This window comes from Bos javanicus, chromosome 1 (assembly GCF_032452875.1).
Source record: "Bos javanicus breed banteng chromosome 1, ARS-OSU_banteng_1.0, whole genome shotgun sequence".
NCBI classification, from domain to species: domain Eukaryota; kingdom Metazoa; phylum Chordata; class Mammalia; order Artiodactyla; family Bovidae; genus Bos; species Bos javanicus.
In genome coordinates this window covers 65,667,560-65,686,124 of record NC_083868.1, presented here as the reverse complement: position 1 = coordinate 65,686,124, position 18,565 = coordinate 65,667,560, and the positions used below count along the sequence as shown (strand labels likewise).

The 18,565-nt window shown below is 39.1% G+C and overlaps 2 protein-coding genes across 6 annotated transcripts in view; one reads left to right on the top strand and one right to left on the bottom strand.

Annotated features, from left to right (window-relative positions):
- GTF2E1 (general transcription factor IIE subunit 1) overlaps positions 1–3,418 on the bottom strand; it is a 40,815-nt gene extending 37,397 nt beyond the window's left edge. For 2 of the 5 annotated variants that reach the window (XM_061400506.1, XM_061400772.1), the window contains exon 1: positions 2,905–2,992. The gene's annotated coding sequence lies outside the window, so the exon portion shown is untranslated. Of the gene's footprint in view, positions 1–2,727; positions 2,816–2,904; positions 2,993–3,322 lie in introns of those variants that run through there. The other 3 variants (XM_061400589.1, XM_061400866.1, XM_061400679.1) reach the window with 2 other exon arrangements.
- The window catches only part of RABL3 (RAB, member of RAS oncogene family like 3), a 46,328-nt gene continuing 30,912 nt past the window's right edge, over positions 3,150–18,565 (top strand). The window contains exons 1-2 of the mRNA XM_061400999.1: positions 3,150–3,235; positions 9,519–9,610. Of these exons, the coding sequence (XP_061256983.1) occupies positions 3,190–3,235; positions 9,519–9,610 (138 nt within the window). The 5' untranslated portion in view covers positions 3,150–3,189. The remainder of the gene's footprint in view (positions 3,236–9,518; positions 9,611–18,565) is intronic.

The window sequence follows — 18,565 nt, the reverse complement described above, 5'->3', positions numbered from 1 at the left end:
TAATACACTAACAGACGTATTTTGTTCTCCTTTCCAACTTGGTCTATATGTCGTACTTGAACCTACTTTTGGAGGTTATGTTTTACATGCTCAACAATTGGCAGAACACAGTATGTGGTTTCAGAAACAGACCAAAGGATGGCAGACAAATGTGAAGATAACCTACTTTTCTAGCATTATTTCCTACTATTGTATTCCCCTCCCTGACCTTCTACCCCATATACTCCATTTTCCAGGCCAACAACTCTCAACCCTGGCTGTAAAGCCAAATCACCCAGGGAACATTTAAAAATACCCACCCTGGACCCGTTCCCAGAGATTCTGTTTTAGCTGGTCTGGCAGGGCCAGATTAGGCATCACACTGATTTTTTTTTAAAGCTCCTTAGGTGACAAATATACTGACTACTGCTACCAACAAACTGGGTACCTGGCTATTACATACCCCCACCAAAGCACATTCCATACAGGGAGAGCCCAGTACTACTTATCATTCAGCCTGTTACTTTTGCCTGAAACATCACAGGGGCACTAAAGATTTGAAAAAGGGAGTGACATGAGGACTCCAATAGGTTTAGGCTTTGAATCCCAGTTCCACCATTTCTTAGCCTATGACCCTGGAAAATTCTCAGCCTCCATTTTACCAGATTAACAGTGCCTTCCTCATAGCATTGATGTGTGAGATTAAATGAGAATTCATATGGAAGTATTGATATTAAGAGCTATAGTAATCGGACTCATACTATGAAAAAGAAGAAATTACCAGAGGACAGGATGAATAAAATTTATTAGAGAAACAAAATCAAAAGGCCCCAATAATAATTCCAATAATATACTGGAAATCAAGTATTTTTAAAATTTTAAATAGCTATTTGGGGGGTTCCCCCCCCCCGTTTTTTAATAGCGATAAAATATACATAACAAAATTTACCAGTTAACCATTTTTAAGTAATAGTTCAATAATGTTAAATACATTCTTAATGTTATGCACCTATCATCACCAACCACTTCCAAACTCTTTTCATTCTGTAAAACTGAAACATTATACCTATTAAACAATAACATATAGCTATTTGTTTTAAGGGACTGTAACTGGAAGAAAAAAGTACTACTATGAGAAGTACATTAACACCTGAAAGAAACAGATTTGGAAAAAATGAAGCAATCAGTGTTAGTTGCTTGTCTTTGAGGAAATACCACAGGATATTACTGTGAAGATACCCAGGAGGTAGCTGAACAAATGAAACTGGAGCTCAGCAAAGAATCACCTTGTTCAAAATCTCTACATTCTAAAATCCTCCTTCCTGACTATGTGTTCTCTCCTAACTGCCTCTGCTGCTGCTAAGTCACCTCTACTCCCCTAATTATGCTGAATCTCCTGAATCTCTGGATTTCATAATACTGAGGTTAGAGGTCTCAGTATGGCAACATCTACCATATCACTTGATTCAAAGAATGTTTTGAAAATTTCTGTATTACTGGTCAACAATTAAAAATCATGAGATTTCACATTTCAATTTTCAGACAGTCTTGAAAATTGGAAATATCTGAGGGAAAAATGTGACCATGTTCCCACATAGAAACAATTAACTAAAGAGCAGTTGACACTTCTAAACAGGGAAGGAGTTGGATTGGCAACTCAGAAGGAGTTGCTTCTGAGTGTGTGACCTCTGGGGACCAGCCCATGTTTCTCTTTTTTTAGCCTCAGAGTTCACAGGTTACCTCTCAGCCTCACCTATGACCCTACCCAGCCCAGAGCCCCAAAGGCAAGTCGGTTTTGTTTTTGAACCTTATGTATTACAATCATACAAACACTGGGCACAGAGGTGGAGAAACAAAGATGAAATGAATGCACTCTGCACTTGGTCTATCCTCCTCAGTCTCATTTCCAGGCATTCTCCAATTCCACCAGCCACACATGCGTTCCCCACTTTCAGGCCTGTGCACATGCTGTTCTCTCTGCCTGTCCGCACAACTAAGCCCAAAGTCCCTTCTCCGAACAATCCTTCACATGTCGAATGACATTTCCTCAGAGACACAGTCTCAGGTTCCCCTTAGTAGATTAAATGAGCCCCCTTTCACAAGTTCCCACAGCAGTCTCCCCTTATTTTTTACAGTGAACAGAATACAGTGAACATACTTTCTCCATATCTACCTCGGAGACCAGGGGCTTAATCTTGTTCACCACTGACTTTCCAGCATATGCCACAGCTGGTCAAGTGCCCCACAAAACTTTCAATAGATCCGCTAAGCACCTGTTCTTCAAATATGCCCACCCAGCTTCCCCTCAATTCACTTCCTTTACTGCGGCTTCCAGAGTAGAAAAAGACAGGGTATTGGAAATCCTCTTCTTAAACTTCAAATGGTTTTAAGCAGGAGGTGATAGCATCAAATTCGTGTTTTTAAGGGCTTATGCGGACTGCAGCGTGTAAAAGAAAAAATGGAAGGAGTGGATGTGGGGAGTCCTGTCAGATTATTTCAGTTTACTTCTATTCCAGTTCCAGAAGAACCTGGATTTACACAGCCATCTGGCTTTCTCGGTTGCCACACTTCACGGTACTCTCCATGCCTTCGTACATAAAGTGGCACAATACCGCGAAACCTCCGGACCAGCTGGCCTCCACGCGCCCGGTAACGTTCTCCTCCTCCCCACTGTGACACCCCGACACCCTAAATTCCCTAGGACTCTACCAGCTGAGGACACACTCGGCGCAGTCAAGCCCGTCCTACCCGAGGTCGCACATGGGCCGCTCCGGGGTCAATGGTTCTTTGGAAGACCAAGAAGAGAACCGAATCAAGAAAGTAGCTAAGGGGGAGGAGGATAGCTAAGAAGGAAGGAGCGAAAAGAGAAGGCACCCTAAGAGGTGGCGCCTGGCCAGGGAACCGAGAACAGGGAACAAGGTTTACCAAAGCGAATCCTCGAACACTCCCACTACAGCTTCCCTCAGCGCCTCAACTACCGGCTTATCCGAGCCACGCCACTTGTGCGTCCAAGAAAACGATTTATTCCTGCGACCAGCTTTAGAAACCACCCGCTACTTTCAACCAGGCGGGCCAATCACCACAGTGAGGCCTTCAATCAAGAGTCACGCTCCTATTGGCCAATAACATTGAAGGCGCTACCTTTCAAACCCAGCTCTGATTGGCCTATAATCCCGGAATAGGCGTTAACCTCAGGAAGGCAATGACAAGATGGCGTCCCTGGATCGAGTGAAGGTACTGGTTTTGGGAGACTCAGGTGAGCACCTTAACACAACCCTGGGGCTCCCGACACTTTTGAGTTATCCGAAAATCCTACCCTTTCACTCTCCCTCCATTGACCTACCGACTAACTGATTCCGGCTCGTGGCTGAATTCCTTCTTAAGTCTTAAAGACTACACTTCCCAGAGGACTTTGCTCAATTTAACGGAGCGGCAGCGTCGTCCGGGTGGGGGGCGCGGAGCCGGGGCGTTTTCTCTGCTTTCGCAGAGCCGGGGCGTTTTCTCTGCTTTCGCAGGTTTCTGCGTCGGTTTCCAGGGTGACAGAAGCCCAGAGATTCTTTGTTTTAAAAGATGTGCAGATACTGAGTGCTGAATTGAGCGCCGGGCTGAGACAAGCGCGGACCTTGCCTTTGGGAGATTTTAATTAAGGAAATCAAACATGCACTAGGAAGAACGACACTGTTCCAAGTATTATTGACACTGTTCCAAACTTTGCAGGTATTAACTCATTTAACCCTGAGATCAGTCCTATTATACCATCTTACAAATGATAAAGTGAGGCGGAGAGATGTATGGCTTATGATATTTACATTGTAAATGACGGAACTGGTTTGAGCTGCAAGTCCACGTATCCAAAACACCAACCCATACTATTTCATGAAATAACAGGTGGTAGTCCTGTTTTACTTTCAGCTGCATTTCTCTTTTCTTTGTTCTCTTTAATCTTAATTGAAAACCTATTATGTGCTAGGCTGTAAGAAATAGAAATTTTAAGATAGAGGCCATATTGTGAAACAGCTGGAACCATGCTGAGCCCAGCTTAATCCTAGTGTTAAAATTCTTACCTTGGACACTTGAGAACTGGAGTTGAAATCTGTGTTTCTCTATCCCCTTCACTATCTTTCTGTTTCTCCTAGCCTCCATTCCTAATCTTCGTAAGAACCTGGAATAGATGACAACCTTGCTTTTCGTGTGGTGGTGGTGGTGGTGGTTTAGTCGATAAGTTGTGTCCGACCCTTACTACCCCCGTGGACTGTATGTGGCCCGCCAGGCTCCTCTGTCCGTGGGATTTCCCAGGCAAGCATACTGGAGTGGGTTGCCATTCCCTACCCCAGGGCATCTTCCCGACCCAGGGATCAAACCCGCGTCTCTTGCATCTCCTGCATTGCAGACAGATTCTTTACCTCTGAGCCACCAGGGCAGCCTGGTGCATTTCATAGATGTACTTTTCTAAATTGACCTTTGGATATTTGCTACGAGCAAAAACATTGTGTCAGATGCTTGGAGGTGGAGAGGACGTACTCCAAAGAGCTTGAAAATTAGCCTTACCAAATGGAGTAAAATTGCTGTGGGGAGGAGTTTGAGTACCTTTTCAGATTACCTGAAGATTATTTTGCATTACAAAATATTTTACAGAGAGCATTATTTAATATTCCCTTCAGAAAGTTGCATAATGAAACCCTGTGAACATAATCCAGTTTATGTCAACTTTAGTTTTTTAGCTTTAAGTGATACTGAAGTTAATTTAATAAAAGCATTCAGTTTCACAGATAAAGAAAGCAGTGGTGGTCTAAATGGACCTCACAAGAGTATCACCAAGTAGGTTTTAGAAGAATCCAGAGTTAACACTTCCCAGTTGGCGCTTGTGATGAAGAACACACATGCCAATCCAGGAGACATAAGAGACCTGGCTTCCATCCCTGGGTCAGGAAGATCCCCTGGAGGAGGAAATGGCAACCCACTCCAGTATTCTTACCTGGAGAGTTCCCAAGACAGAGGAGCCTGGTGGGCCACAGTCAGTGGGATCTCAAAGAGTCAGACAGGACTGAAGCAACTTAGCACAGCACAGCACAGAGCTAACACAGTTTTTCATGACACGTAAAAGTGGGTGCTCTCTGTCATTTTTTAATTCCCTTTCTACTTCATGTAGCAACCCCTTCATGTTGACATCTTGTGGAAACTGTCCATTCCCCCACCCCAATTTTTAAATACCTATTACACATAACACTGAGTTAAGTGGTAGGGATATATCTGTGGAATCAAGGCATTATGCAACAGGGTTGAATTGGCTGCTCTATTAAATGTGGAAAAGTGATCCATCAATTATCAATAGAAAACTTTTTAAAATTATTCTTATAGTTTAGTTGTAAAACAGAAGACATAGCCATACCCACCAGGAAAGTGTTTGATCCTGTCACACATTCACTGAAGTTAGGCTTTATTTGCAGTCAGTTCTTGTCTTTTTATAATTCCCTTTTAACAGTGATTTGCTATCTGACAGATTAGAATAGACTTTTTACACTTCATCTGCCTTTGTATTTAAACTTCAAAGTTTACTTTTGAATAAAGGCTTATTTTTCCCTGTGAAATTTTGAGGGTTTCACAAATATATAAAGGAATGACTTTGGATTTAGAAATCTGTTTGTATGCCATAGAGTTACTTGATAATTGAGTAAGGAATCCTGAAAATCTAACACGCGCATACTCTTTTCTCTTTGTTCCTTTGGTATAAGAAATGATCTTAACACATTACCAACTCTGTTTGGCCCTGGCATTTATTTGATTATTTTGAACTTTTTTACCCAGCAAGTCAAGTGCTTTCTTTTGATCTAAGTTAGTTCTATTGATGAAAACATAGAATTAGAACCTCCTTAAATTCTTAAAGTTAGCCACTATTCTTAGCACTTAAGTTGTTCTTACTGTGTAAAGTTCATCCCGTGTTAGCTAACTCTTGTCACCCAAAACACCCAAAAGGTAATTCATGGAGAGCTATAAAATATTATTGCATAGAAATTTTTACTTTGACAGAGTTAAATTTAACTTGAAATTCAAGCCTTGTATAAAGCTGATAACTAAATGCCTAGCTATGTGCCTCCAACATAAACAAGCCTACTTGCAAACACAAAAATCAAAGGTATAGATAGCAGATGCAATGCGATGAATAAAGACAAAGCTCAGTTTGAGTATTCAAAATTCTTCCTTGCTTGTATATAAAAGTAATAAATGAAAGGGAAATCTGAGAATATGTTTGGTTCAATTACATGAGCATCTATTATATGAAAAGGTCACTAAAACCCAATAGATAAATGGGTAGAGCGTGTCAATAGATAATTAATAAGAGAGGAAAAGCAACTGGCTTGCAAGGATGAGCATGTGTATCTTTACCAGAAGGTAAGCAAATGGAGACTAAAACAAAAATGTCACTTTTTTTCCTCTTATAAACTAACAAAGATGAAAAAGCAACCGCACACTGTTGAGGTGCAGTAAGACCTGCAGTCTTGTGTATATGGCTGGTGGCAGAGTAACGAGACACAAGTCGTCAGTGTAAATCAAGAACTTTAAATGTTCATTTCCTTTTACACATTAATTTCATTTCTTGGAAGGTATACTAACAAAATAATTTTAAACAAAAGTTTAAACAAACCTTTTCTTAGTATAGTGAAAAGTTCAAAGCACCCTAATATCTAATAATGAGAAAATGTTTAAATCATTATGTCTACTGTCTGAACTTGGAGACATTAAAAATATTTCTGAAGATTCTGTAAGAACATGGAAATTTTTAGCCAATAAATAAGTACTAATTGAGACCCTATTCTTTGTACTAGAAATAAAAAATAAGTAAAACCCAGTCCCAGGCCTCAAAGAACTTAAAATTAAGCAGCAAGAATAAAATCTAAACAAGCAAATATCATAGTGTATTTTAAGTGCTCTATGGGAGAGTGAACAGTGGAGCTGCAGAGGATGATGAATGATGTGCTTAGTTCTGCCCATATAGAATATGAAAAGACTTTTTATATAGAATGATGCTGAGTCTTGAAAGATTAATTCATCAGGCCAATGGGAGAGGGGAAATGGAGAGGTTGGGTAGAATATTTCAGACAAAACCAGCTGTGTAAACAAAGGCTTATGTTTCTTTTTTTTTAAGTACCTGCATTGCATCACTCAGTCTGACTCTTTGCAAGCCCATGGGCTGTAGCCCGCCAGGCTCCTCTGTCTATGGGATTCTCCAGGCAAGAATACTGGAGTAGGTAGCCATTCCCTTCTCCAGGGGATCTGTCCTGGGTCTCCAGCACTGTGGGCAGATTCTTTACTGTCTGAGCTACCAGGGCACTTCCGAGGTGGCGCTAGTGGTAAAAGAATCTGCCTGACAGTGCAGGAGATGCAATAGACTTGGGTTCCATTCCTGGGTTGGGAAGATCACCAGGAGAAGGGAATGGCAGCCCACTCCAGTATTCTTGCCTGAAAAATCCTAGGGACAGAGAAGCCTGGCGGGCTACAGTCCATGGGGTCATAAAGAGTCGGACATAACTGAGGGACTGAGCACACATGCACATGTATATGTTCATAATAACAACCTGCTTATAGAAAACCTCTGCTTATAATATTAAATCTGCATGCTGACAGTAGTGCTCTTCAAGTGATTTTTTTCTTCTTTTTTCTATACTTTCTACATAGTCTGAAAATAAAACTTATAATAAAAAGTGATAGGTCCATACGCAATAAGGCACACAAAGAGGTATTTTATCTTTTATAACAACTAGTGATGCACGAAGACTCGCCAAATGTGCTTGTTATAATAGCATCCTGAAATGTGTTAATTGAATGAGTAACCCTGCACACAAACGTACATGGGATAGTTTATTTCCTTTCCTCTTCCTACGGATCTCTAAACACTAGCCCTAACATTAGTAACTATATTATCCTAAACCCAGGAGATCTATAATAAAAGAAAATACTGTCCTTTGAATGGGAGAAGGTATTTGCAAATGACATATCCCATAGGGGATATCCAAAATATATAAAGAACTTATACAACTCAATATCAAAAAACAATCTAATTTTTAAAAATATGCAGAGTATCTTAAAACACATTTTTCCAAAGAAAACATACACATGAAAATATGCTCAGCGTCTCTCATCATCAGGGAAATGCAAATCAAAACCACAAAATATTGTATCACACCTGCCAGAATGACTGTCATCAAAAAGGCAACAAATGACCAGTGTTGTCCAGGATGTGGATAGAAGAGAACCTCATGTACTCGTGGTGTAATTGTAAATTGGTGTAGCCACAGAGGAAAACTATGGAAGCTCCTCATGAAATTAAAAATAGTTGCCATATGATCCAGCAACTACTTCTGGATATTTACCTGAAGAAAACAAAACACTAATTTGAAAAGAGGTATCCACCCCTATGTTCATTGCAGCATTAATGACAGTAGCTAAGATCTTGCCGTTTATGACAACATGAATGGATCTGGAAGGTTTTATACTCAGTGAAATAAGTCAAACAGAGAAAGACAAACTGCATGATCTCATTTATACGTATAATAGAATCTAAAAACAAAACAAAATGAAAACAGGCTCAAATACTGAGAACAAACTGGTGTTTGCTAGAAAGGAGCTGTGGGGAAAGGGGTAAAATAGGTACAGGGAATTGAGTTACAAACTTCTGGTTATAAATAAGTCACAGGGATGTATAGCATAGGGCATATCACAAATGGTACGGTAATAGCTTTGTATAGGGACAGATGATTACCAGACTTACTGTGGTGATCATTTGATAATGTATTTAAATGTTGTATACCTGAAACCAACATAATATTGTACATCAACTATACTTCAATAAAAAGAAAACTGCTGCCTGTAAAGAAAAAGGGCCATCATGTAGATGGAGAAAAGTTGTTCTCCTTTTCCAAAAGATAAGTCTAGGCCAAGTGATTGACTGCTTTCCAATGATCACCGTATGGGAGAACTGAAGTATCTAAATATGAATTTGTGAAATGGTGAATCCCTGTCACTGACAGTATTCAAGCCCAATCCAGAAGAGCAACTAACAGGATCTGTGAAAGGGACCTCTGCATTGGTGGTCAGTATAGAGGAGATTACCTCTAAAGTGTAAGAGTCTACAATTCTAAAATAAGCTGAATAGATGAAATCATTCCAGAGGAAAAGGATTAGTTAATTTGAAATTGTCCTGGATGAATAGTTCTCAAAGTGAGTTCCCTGGATCAGTAGCATCAACATTACCTGGGAATTTGTTAGAAGTGCAAATCTTTGGCTTCCATGACACACCTGCTGAATTGGAAGCTCTGGGGACAGGACCCAGAATTCTATGTTGTTTAGCAATTCCTTCAGAGGATTCTGATACTAAATTTGAGAGAACCAGTGTCGTTAACCATCTTCTCTATCAGTGAAGCTTATTAAATCATCGATATGGTATGAACACCCTTTAAACAACCATGCTTTGCATAACATTATTCCTGCTTAGTCTTTTCAGCATGTCTTTTATATGACTAGAGTGCTTGTATCTTTTACAGGTGTTGGGAAATCTTCCTTAGTTCATCTTCTGTGCCAGAATCAAGTGCTGGGAAATCCATCGTGGACTGTGGGCTGCTCAGTAGATGTCAGAGTATGTGTCTCTTATATTTTAGTTTTTCAGTGTCTTATTAAAGATAACCTCTTCAAACTTGTGGTCAGATTACGGCCCTGTAGTCAGGACTAAATAATAAGAATAACTAGTCTTTATTAAATACCTACTGTGTGCTGGATACTATGCCCAATGTTTTAGATGTCTTTGCTTATTTAGTCTTTTTTAAACTGTGAGATATAGCTACCAAAATCAAGGCACAGAGAGGTAAAGTAACTTGATCAAATTCATTCAGTTCATAAGAAGCAGAGTCAAGATTTGATTCTCATTAGTCTGATTCCAGAGACTTCACTTTTAATTACTGTGCTATATATCTAGAGTTCACTTAATGTGCTCCATAAATAATTCTGCTTAAGCCTTTACCACTAAGATAGTCAACTTTGGCTAGAAATACAGTGTAAAGGCAAAATCTTCTAGGTCATCTGTTCCACCTCACATTTAGGAAACACAAGTGCTGTTTCCACTGCATTAACTGCCTTCCAGATATTTTGGTCTTGCTAATTCCAGCTAGGCCTGTCCAAGCCCCTATTATACTGGTATACCTTTCTCCATTGAGTTAAGAAATAATCATTAGCTCGATTGACAGCTATTATATTTTCCTTCAGTTCATTGCACCTGTTGTTCCATAGTCTGTGATATATATTGCTGAAGATTAGAAATCTTTCAGCCTAAGTATTCCTTTTAAAGATAACTTCTTCTCTCTAGTTTCTTTAGAAAAAAAATTTTTTTTTAATCTTTGATGTTCTGTAGTTTTGCTGACCTATATTTGGGGGTAGGTTAGTTTTTAGTCGTCTTGATCAGAAGTTGTACACCTCATGTCTGTCTTCATTTTTCAAAATTTTTAGCTGTTGTCTGTTTGCCTTGCCTTGTTCCCTCTATCTTCTCCTTTAGAACTTCCGTTGGATGTTCGTCCTCACATATTTTAATTGCACTTTCATGTTTTCTTTTTTTTTTTTTTGGATTCTTATTTATTTTATTTTTTTTTTTAGCTTTTTATTTTTTTTTAATTTTATTTTATTTTTAAACTTTACATAATTGTATTAGTTTTGCCAAATATCAAAATGAATCCGCCACAGGTATACGTGTGTTCCCCATCCTGAACCCTCCTCCCTCCTCCCTCCCCATACCATCCCTCTGGGTCGTCCCAGTGCACCAGCCCCAAGCATCCAGTATCGTGCATCAAACCTGGACTGTCAACTCATTTCATACATGATAGTATACATGTTTCAATGCCATTCTCCCAAATCTTCCCACCCTCTCCCTCTCCCACAGAGTCCATAAGCCTGTTCTATACATCAATGTCTCTTTTGCTGTCTCGTATACAGGGTTATTGTTACCATCTTTCTAAATTCCATATGTATGTATTAGTGTACTGTATTGGTGTTTTTCTTTCTGGCTTACTTCACTCTGTATAATAGGCTCCAGTTTCATCCATCTCATTAGAACTGATTCAAATGAATTCTTTTTAATGGCTGAGTAATACTCCATTGTGTATATGTACCATAGCTTTCTTATCCATTCATCTGCTGATGGACATCTAGGTTGCTTCCATGTCCTGGCTATTATAAACAGTGCTGCGATGAACATTGGGGTACACATGTCTCTTTCCCTTCTGGTTTCCTCAGTGTGTATGCCCAGCAGTGGGATTGCTGGATCATAAGGCAGTTCTATTTCCAGTTTTTTAAGGAATCTCCACACTGTTCTCCATAGTGGCTGTACTAGTTTGCATTCCCACCAACAGTGTAAGAGGGTTCCCTTTTCTCCACACCCTCTCCAGCATTTATTGCTTGTAGACTTTTGGATCGCAGCCATTCTGACTGGCGTGAAAATGGTACCTCATAGTGGTTTTGATTTGCATTTCTCTGATAATGAGTGATGTTGAGCATCTTTTCATGTGTTTGTTAGCCATCTGTATGTCTTCTTTGGAGAAATGTCTATTTAGTTCTTTGGCCCATTTTTTGATTGGGTCACTTATTTTTCTGGAATTGAGCTGTAGGAGTTGCTTGTATATTTTTGAGATTAATTGTTTGTCAGTTGCTTCATTTGCTATTATTTTCTCCCATTCTGAAGGCTGTCTTTTTACCTTGCTTATAGTTTCCTTTGTTGTGCAGAAGCTTTTAAGTTTAATTAGGTCCCATTTGTTTATTTTTGCTTTTATTTCCAATATTCTGGGAGGTGGGTCATAGAGGATCCTGCTGTGATGTATGTCAGAGAGTGTTTTGCCTATGTTCTCCTCTAGGAGTTTTATAGTTTCTGGTCTTAAGTTTAGATCTTTAATCCATTTGGAGTTTATTTTTGTGTATGGTGTTAGAAAGTGTTCTAGTTTCATTCTTTTACAAGTGGTTGACCAATTTTCCCAGCACCACTTGTTAAAGAGATTGTCTTTAATCCATTGTATATTCTTGCCTCCTTTGTCAAAGATAAGGTGTCCATATGTGCGTGGATTTATCTCTGGGCTTTCTATTTTGTTCCATTGATCTATATTTCTGTCTTTGTGCCAGTACCATACTGTCTTGATGACTGTGGCTTTGTAGTAGAGCCTGAAGTCAGGCAGGTTGATTCCTCCAGTTCCATTCTTCTTTCTCAAGATTGCTTTGGCTATTCGAGGTTTTTTGTATTTCCATACAAATTGTGAAATTATTTGTTCTAGCTCTGTGAAGAATACTGTTGGTAGCTTGATAGGGATTGCATTGAATCTATAGATTGCTTTGGGTAGTATACTCATTTTCACTATATTGATTCTTCCAATCCATGAACATGGTATATTTCTCCATCTATTAGTGTCCTCTTTGATTTCTTTCACCAGTGTTTTATAGTTTTCTATATATAGGTCTTTAGTTTCTTTAGGTATATATATTCCTAAGTATTTTATTCTTTCCGTTGCAATGGTGAATGGGATTGTTTCCTTAATTTCTCTTTCTGTTTTCTCATTACTAGTGTATAGGAATGCAAGGGATTTCCGTGTGTTGATTTTATATCCTGCAACTTTACTATAATCATTGATTAGTTCTAGTAATTTTCTGGTGGAGTCTTTAGGGTTTTCTATGTAGAGGATCATGTCGTCTGCAAACAGTGAGAGTTTTACTTCTTCTTTTCCAATTTGGATTTCTTTTATTTCTTTTTCTGCTCTGATTGCTGTGGCCAAAACTTCCAAAACTATTTTGAATAGTAATGGTGAAAGTGGGCACCCTTGTCTTGTTCCTGACTTTAGAGGAAATGCTTTCAATTTTTCACCATTGAGGATAATGTTTGCTGTGGGTTTGTCATATATAGCTTTTATTATGTTGAGGTATGTTCCTTCTATTCCTGCTTTCTGGAGAGTTTTTATCATAAATGGATGTCAAATTTTGTCAAAGGCTTTCTCTGCATCTATTGAGATAATCATATGGTTTTTATTTTTCAATTTGTTAATGTGGTGTATTACATTGATTGATTTGCGGATATTGAAGAATCCTTGCATCCCTGGGATAAAGTCCACTTGGTCATGGTGTATGATCTTTTTAATGTGTTGTTGGGTTCTGATTGCTAGAATTTTGTTAAGGATTTTTGCATCTATGTTCATCAGTGATATTGGCCTGTAGTTTTCTTTTTTTGTGGGATCTTTGTCTAGTTTTGGTATTAGGGTGATGGTGGCCTCATAGAATGGGTTTGGAAGTTTACCTTCCTCTGCAATTTTTTGGAAGAGTTTGAGTAGGATAGGTGTCAGCTCTTCTCTAAATTTTTGGTAGAATTCAGCTGTGAAGCCGTCTGGACCTGGGCTTTTGTTTGCTGGAAGATTTTTGATTACAGTTTCAATTTCCATGCTTGTGATGGGTCTGTTAAGAGTTTGTATTTCTTCCTGGTCCAGTTTTGGAAAGTTGTACTTTTCTAAGAATTTGTCCATTTCTTCCACGTTGTCCATTTTATTGGCATATAATTGTTAATAGTAGTCTCTTATGATCCTTTGTATTTCTGTGTTGTCTGTTGTGATCTCTGCATTTTCATTTCTAATTTTATTGATTTGATCTTTCTCCCTTTGTTTCTTGATGAGTCTGGCTAATGGTTTGTCAATTTTATTTATCCTTTCAAAGAACCAGCTTTTGGCTTTGTTGATTTTTGCTATGGTCTCTTTTGTTTCTTTTGCATTTATTTCTGCCCTAATTTTTAAGATCTCTTTCCTTCTACTAACCCTGGGGTTCTTCATTTCTTCCTTTTCTAGTTGCTTTAGGTGTAGAGTTAGGTTATTTATTTGACTTTTTTCTTGTTTCTTGAGGTATGCCTGTATTGCTATGAACTTTCCCCTTAGGACTGCTTTTACAGTGTCCCACAGGTTTTGGGTTGTTGTGTTTTCATTTTCATTCGTTTCTATGCAAATTTTGATTTCTTTTTTGATTTCTTCTGTGATTTGTTGATTATTCAGCAGCGTGTTGTTCAGCCTCCATATGTTGGAATTTTTAATAGTTTTTTTTCTGTAATTGACATCTAATCTTACTGCATTGTGGTCAGAAAAGATGCTTGGAATGATTTCTATTTTTTTGAATTTACCAAGGCTAGATTTATGGCCCAGGATGTGATCTATCCTGGAGAAGGTTCCATGTGCGCTTGAGAAAAAGGTGAAATTCATTGTTTTGGGATGAAATGTCCTATAGATATCAATTAGGTCTAACTGGTCTATTGTATCGTTTAAAGTTTGTGTTTCCATGTTAATTTTCTGTTTAGTTGATCTATCCATAGGTGTGAGTGGGGTATTAAAGTCTCCCACTATTATTGTGTTATTGTTAATTTCTTTTTTCATACTTGTTAGCATTTGCCTTACATATTGTGGTGCTCCCGTGTTGGGTGCATATATATTTATAATTGTTATATCTTCTTCTTGGATTGATCCTTTGTCATTATGTAGTGACCTTCTTTGTCTCTTTTCACAGCCTTTGTTTTAAAGTCTATTTTATCTGATATGAGTATTGCTACTCCTGCTTTCTTTTGGTCCCTATTTGCATGGAAAATCTTCTTCCAGCCCTTCACTTTCAGTCTGTATGTGTCCCCTGTTTTTAGGTGGGTCTCTTGTAGACAACATATGTAGGGGTCTTGTTTTTGTATCCATTCAGCCAGTCTTTGTCTTTTGGTTGGGGCATTCAACTCATTTACATTTAAGGTAATTACTGATAAGTATGATCCCGTTGCCATTTACTTTGTTGTTTTGGGTTCGAATTTATACACCGTTTTTGTGTTTCCTGTCTAGAGAATATCCTTTAGTATTTGTTGGAGAGCTGGTTTGGTGGTGCTGAATTCTCTCAGCTTTTGCTTGTCTGTAAAGCATTTGATTTCTCCTTCATATTTGAATGAGATCCTTGCTGGGTACAATAATCTGGGCTGTAGGTTATTTTCTTTCATCACTTTAAGTATGTCTTGCCATTCCCTCCTGGCTTGAAGGGTTTCTATTGAAAGATCAACTGTTATCCTTATGGGAATTCCCTTGTGTGTTATTTGTTGTTTTTCCCTTGCTGCTTTTAATATTTGTTCTTTGTGTTTGATCTTTGTTAATTTGATTAATATATGTCTTGGGATGTTTTGCTTTCCTTCCCCATTTTAGAGAAGTTTTCAACTATTATCTCCTCAAGTATTTTCTCATGGTCTTTCTTTTTGTCTTCTTCTTCTGGGACCCCTATGATTCGAATGTTGTAGCGTTTAATATTGTCCTGGAGGTCTCTGAGATTGTCCTCATTTCTTTTAATTTGTTTTTCTTTTTTCCTCTCTGATTCATTTATTTCGACCATTCTATCTTCTAATTCACTAATCCTATCTTCTGCCTCTGTTATTCTACTATTTGTTGCCTCCAGAGTGTTTTTAATTTCATTTATTGCATTATTCATTATATATTGACTCTTTTTTATTTCTTCTAGGTCCTTGTTAAACCTTTCTTGCATCTTCTCAATCCTTGTCTCCAGGCTATTTGTCTGTGATTCCATTTTGATTTCAAGATTTTGGATCAATTTCACTATCATTATTCGGAATTCTTTATCAGGTAGATTCCCTATCTCTTCCTCTTTTGTTTGGTTTGGTGGGCATTTATCCTGTTCCTTTATCTGCTGGGTATTCCTCTGTCTCTTCATCTTGTTTAAATTGCTGAGTTTGGGGTGTCCTTTCTGTATTCTGGCAGTTTGTGGAGTTCTCTTTATTGTGGCGTTTCCTCACTGTGTGTGGGTTTGTACAGGTGGCTTGTCAAGGTTTCTTGGTTAGGGAAGCTTGTGTCAGTATTCTGGTGGTGGAGCTGTATTTCTTCTCTCTGGAGTGCAGTGAAGTGTCCAGTAATGAGTTATCAGATGTCTATGGTTTTGGGGTGACTTTGGGCAGCCTGTATCTTGGAGCTCAGGGCTGTGTTCCTTTGTTGCTGGAGAATTTGTTTGGTATGTCTTGCCCTGGAACTTGTTGGCCCTTGTGTGGTGCTTGCTTTCGGTGTAGGTATGGAGGCGTTTGATGAGCTCCTGTCAATTAATGTTCCCTGGAGTCAGGAGTTCCCTGGAGTCAGGGTTTGGACTTAAGCCTCCTGCTTCCAGTTATCGGTCTTATTTTTACAGTAGTTTCAAAACTTCTCCTTCTATACAGCACCATTGATAAAACATCTACGTTAAAGATGAAAAGTTTCTCCGCCATGAGGGTCACCCAGAGAGGTTCACAGCATTACATGGAGAAGAGAAGAGGGAGGAGGGAGTTAGAGGTGACCCGGATGAGATGAGGTGGAATCAATAGAGGAGAGAGTGGGCTAGCTAGTAATCACTTCCTTATGTGCACTCCACAACTGGACCGCTCAGAGATGTTCACGGAGTTATACAGAGAAGAGAAGAAGGAGGAAGGAGGCAGAGGTGGCCAGGAGGATAAAAGTGGGGAATGAAAAGGAGGGAGACAGATCCAGCCAGTAATCAGTTCCCTAAGTGTTCTCCACAGTCTGGAACACACAGAAATTCACAGAGTTGGGTAGAGTAGAGAGGGGTTAGGGAGGAGACACAGGCGACCTGGTGGAGAAAAAGAAGAGTCCAAAAGGAGAGAGAGCAGTCAAGCCAGTAATCTCTCTCCCTAGTGAAAAATGGGTACTGAAGATTGGGTTCTTAAAGGTACAAAATTGGTAACAAATACATAAACGCAAAAATTAAAAATCTAGAGTAGAGTTTGGAATTTCAAAAATACAATGTTAAAGAAAAGAAGAAGGAAAAGAAAGAGAAAAAAAAACAAAAAAACAAAAAGTCGCAAAAATTATAAAGAAAACATAGGTATAAAATTGATAACAAATACCAGAAAGCAAAAGTTAAAAATCTAGAGTAGAGTTTGGAATTTCAAAAATACAGTGTTAAAAGAAAAAGAGAGAAAAAAAACAAAGAAAAACAAAGTCGCAAAAATTATAAAGAAAATATAGGTACAAAATTGATAACAAATACCAAAAAGCATAAATTAAAAATCTAGAGTTGAGTTTGGAATTTCAGGTATACAATGTTATATAAAAGAAGAAGAGAAAGAAAGAGAGAAAAAAAAGTCACAAAAATTATAAAAAGAAAAAAAATATAGGTACAAAATTGATAACAAATACCAAAAAGCTAAAATTAAAAATCTAGAGTAGAGTTTGGAATTTCAAAAATACAATGTTAAAGAAAAGAAGAAAAAAAAAAAGGTCAAAAAAATTATAAAAAATATATATATGAAGTTTGCTTTAAAAAAATAGGGTCTTTTTTTTTGTTTGCAAAGTAATAGTAGGTTATAAAAGTGAAAATTAAAGGAATAATAGAGGACTTAAATTTTTTTTTTTAATTTAAAAAAAGAAAGAATGATCGTAAAAATAGTAAAAATATATCTAGGACTTTCTCTGGTTTTGTTGTCGGTATTGTGAGTTCAGTTCATTTTCGGCTAGTTCCTTGGTCTGACTTATATTTCTCAAGATCTATAGGCCCCTTCCTATGTAGACGGTACTAACCACAGGGTTTTAATCTATTGCTTGTAGCTTCCAAGGCAGTTCCCTCTGTTATAGCTTCTTCTGTTTGCTGGTCTCTTCAGTGTCTGGTTTCCACCCTGACACAAAGGGGACGGTGGAGGACACTTTTTTTTTTTTTCTTTTTTAGACTCACTTGTTCAGTCACGCTGTGGGGAGGGAGGGACGCTGCAAACAAATAACACTGGCGTGTGCTTGCAGTGCCTCAGCCACACTGGGTCTGCCCCCACTCACGGCGCACACTGCTCAGGCTCTAGGTTGCTCCTCTGTGGCCCGGGAACCATCTGTGGCTGGCCCTGGGCTGCTTGCACCTCTCAGGTCCAAACCGCTCAGGTTCAGGCACTCGGGTAGTCCCCAGAGGCCTAGACTCAGTTGGGCCTGCGTTTTGTGCCCTTCCCAGGTCGGAGCAGCTCAGCTGATGAGGTGTTTGGCAAGCGCGATTGCTGTGACTTATCGCCTCCCCGCCGCTCAGTTATCTAAGTGTACAACCGGCGCACCTTCTCAGGCGGATGTTGACCGCCCAGACCCCCAAGAAATCTTAGTTAGCAAAGAAGCCTGGTTATAGTTTTATAGATAATGTCTCTCTAGGGCTGCAATTGCCCCCTTCCGGCTCTGGCTGCCTGTCACCTGAGGGGGATGGTCTGCAGCCGGCTATCTCTGTTCAGTCCTTTGTTCCGTGCTCGGGCCTGGCGGTGTCTTAGGTTAGGGCTGGCTTTTCACGTGGTAGATATCCCACAGTCCGGTTTGCTAGCCCAAATTATTTCACTCAGATAGCGCTCGGGGTATTCAGGCCAGATCCTTACTCTAAGCGATGCAGTCCGCGCTGCAGCCTCCCTGCCCAGCCCCCGCTTGCTAATGGCGTGTGCAGGCTGCGCTGCTTCTCCGCTGGGGGAGTTACTGTAGGGTTCATAATCTGCGGGTTTTAACTGTTTATTTATTTTTCCTCCCTGTTATGTTGCCCTCTGTGCTTCCAAGGCTCCGCA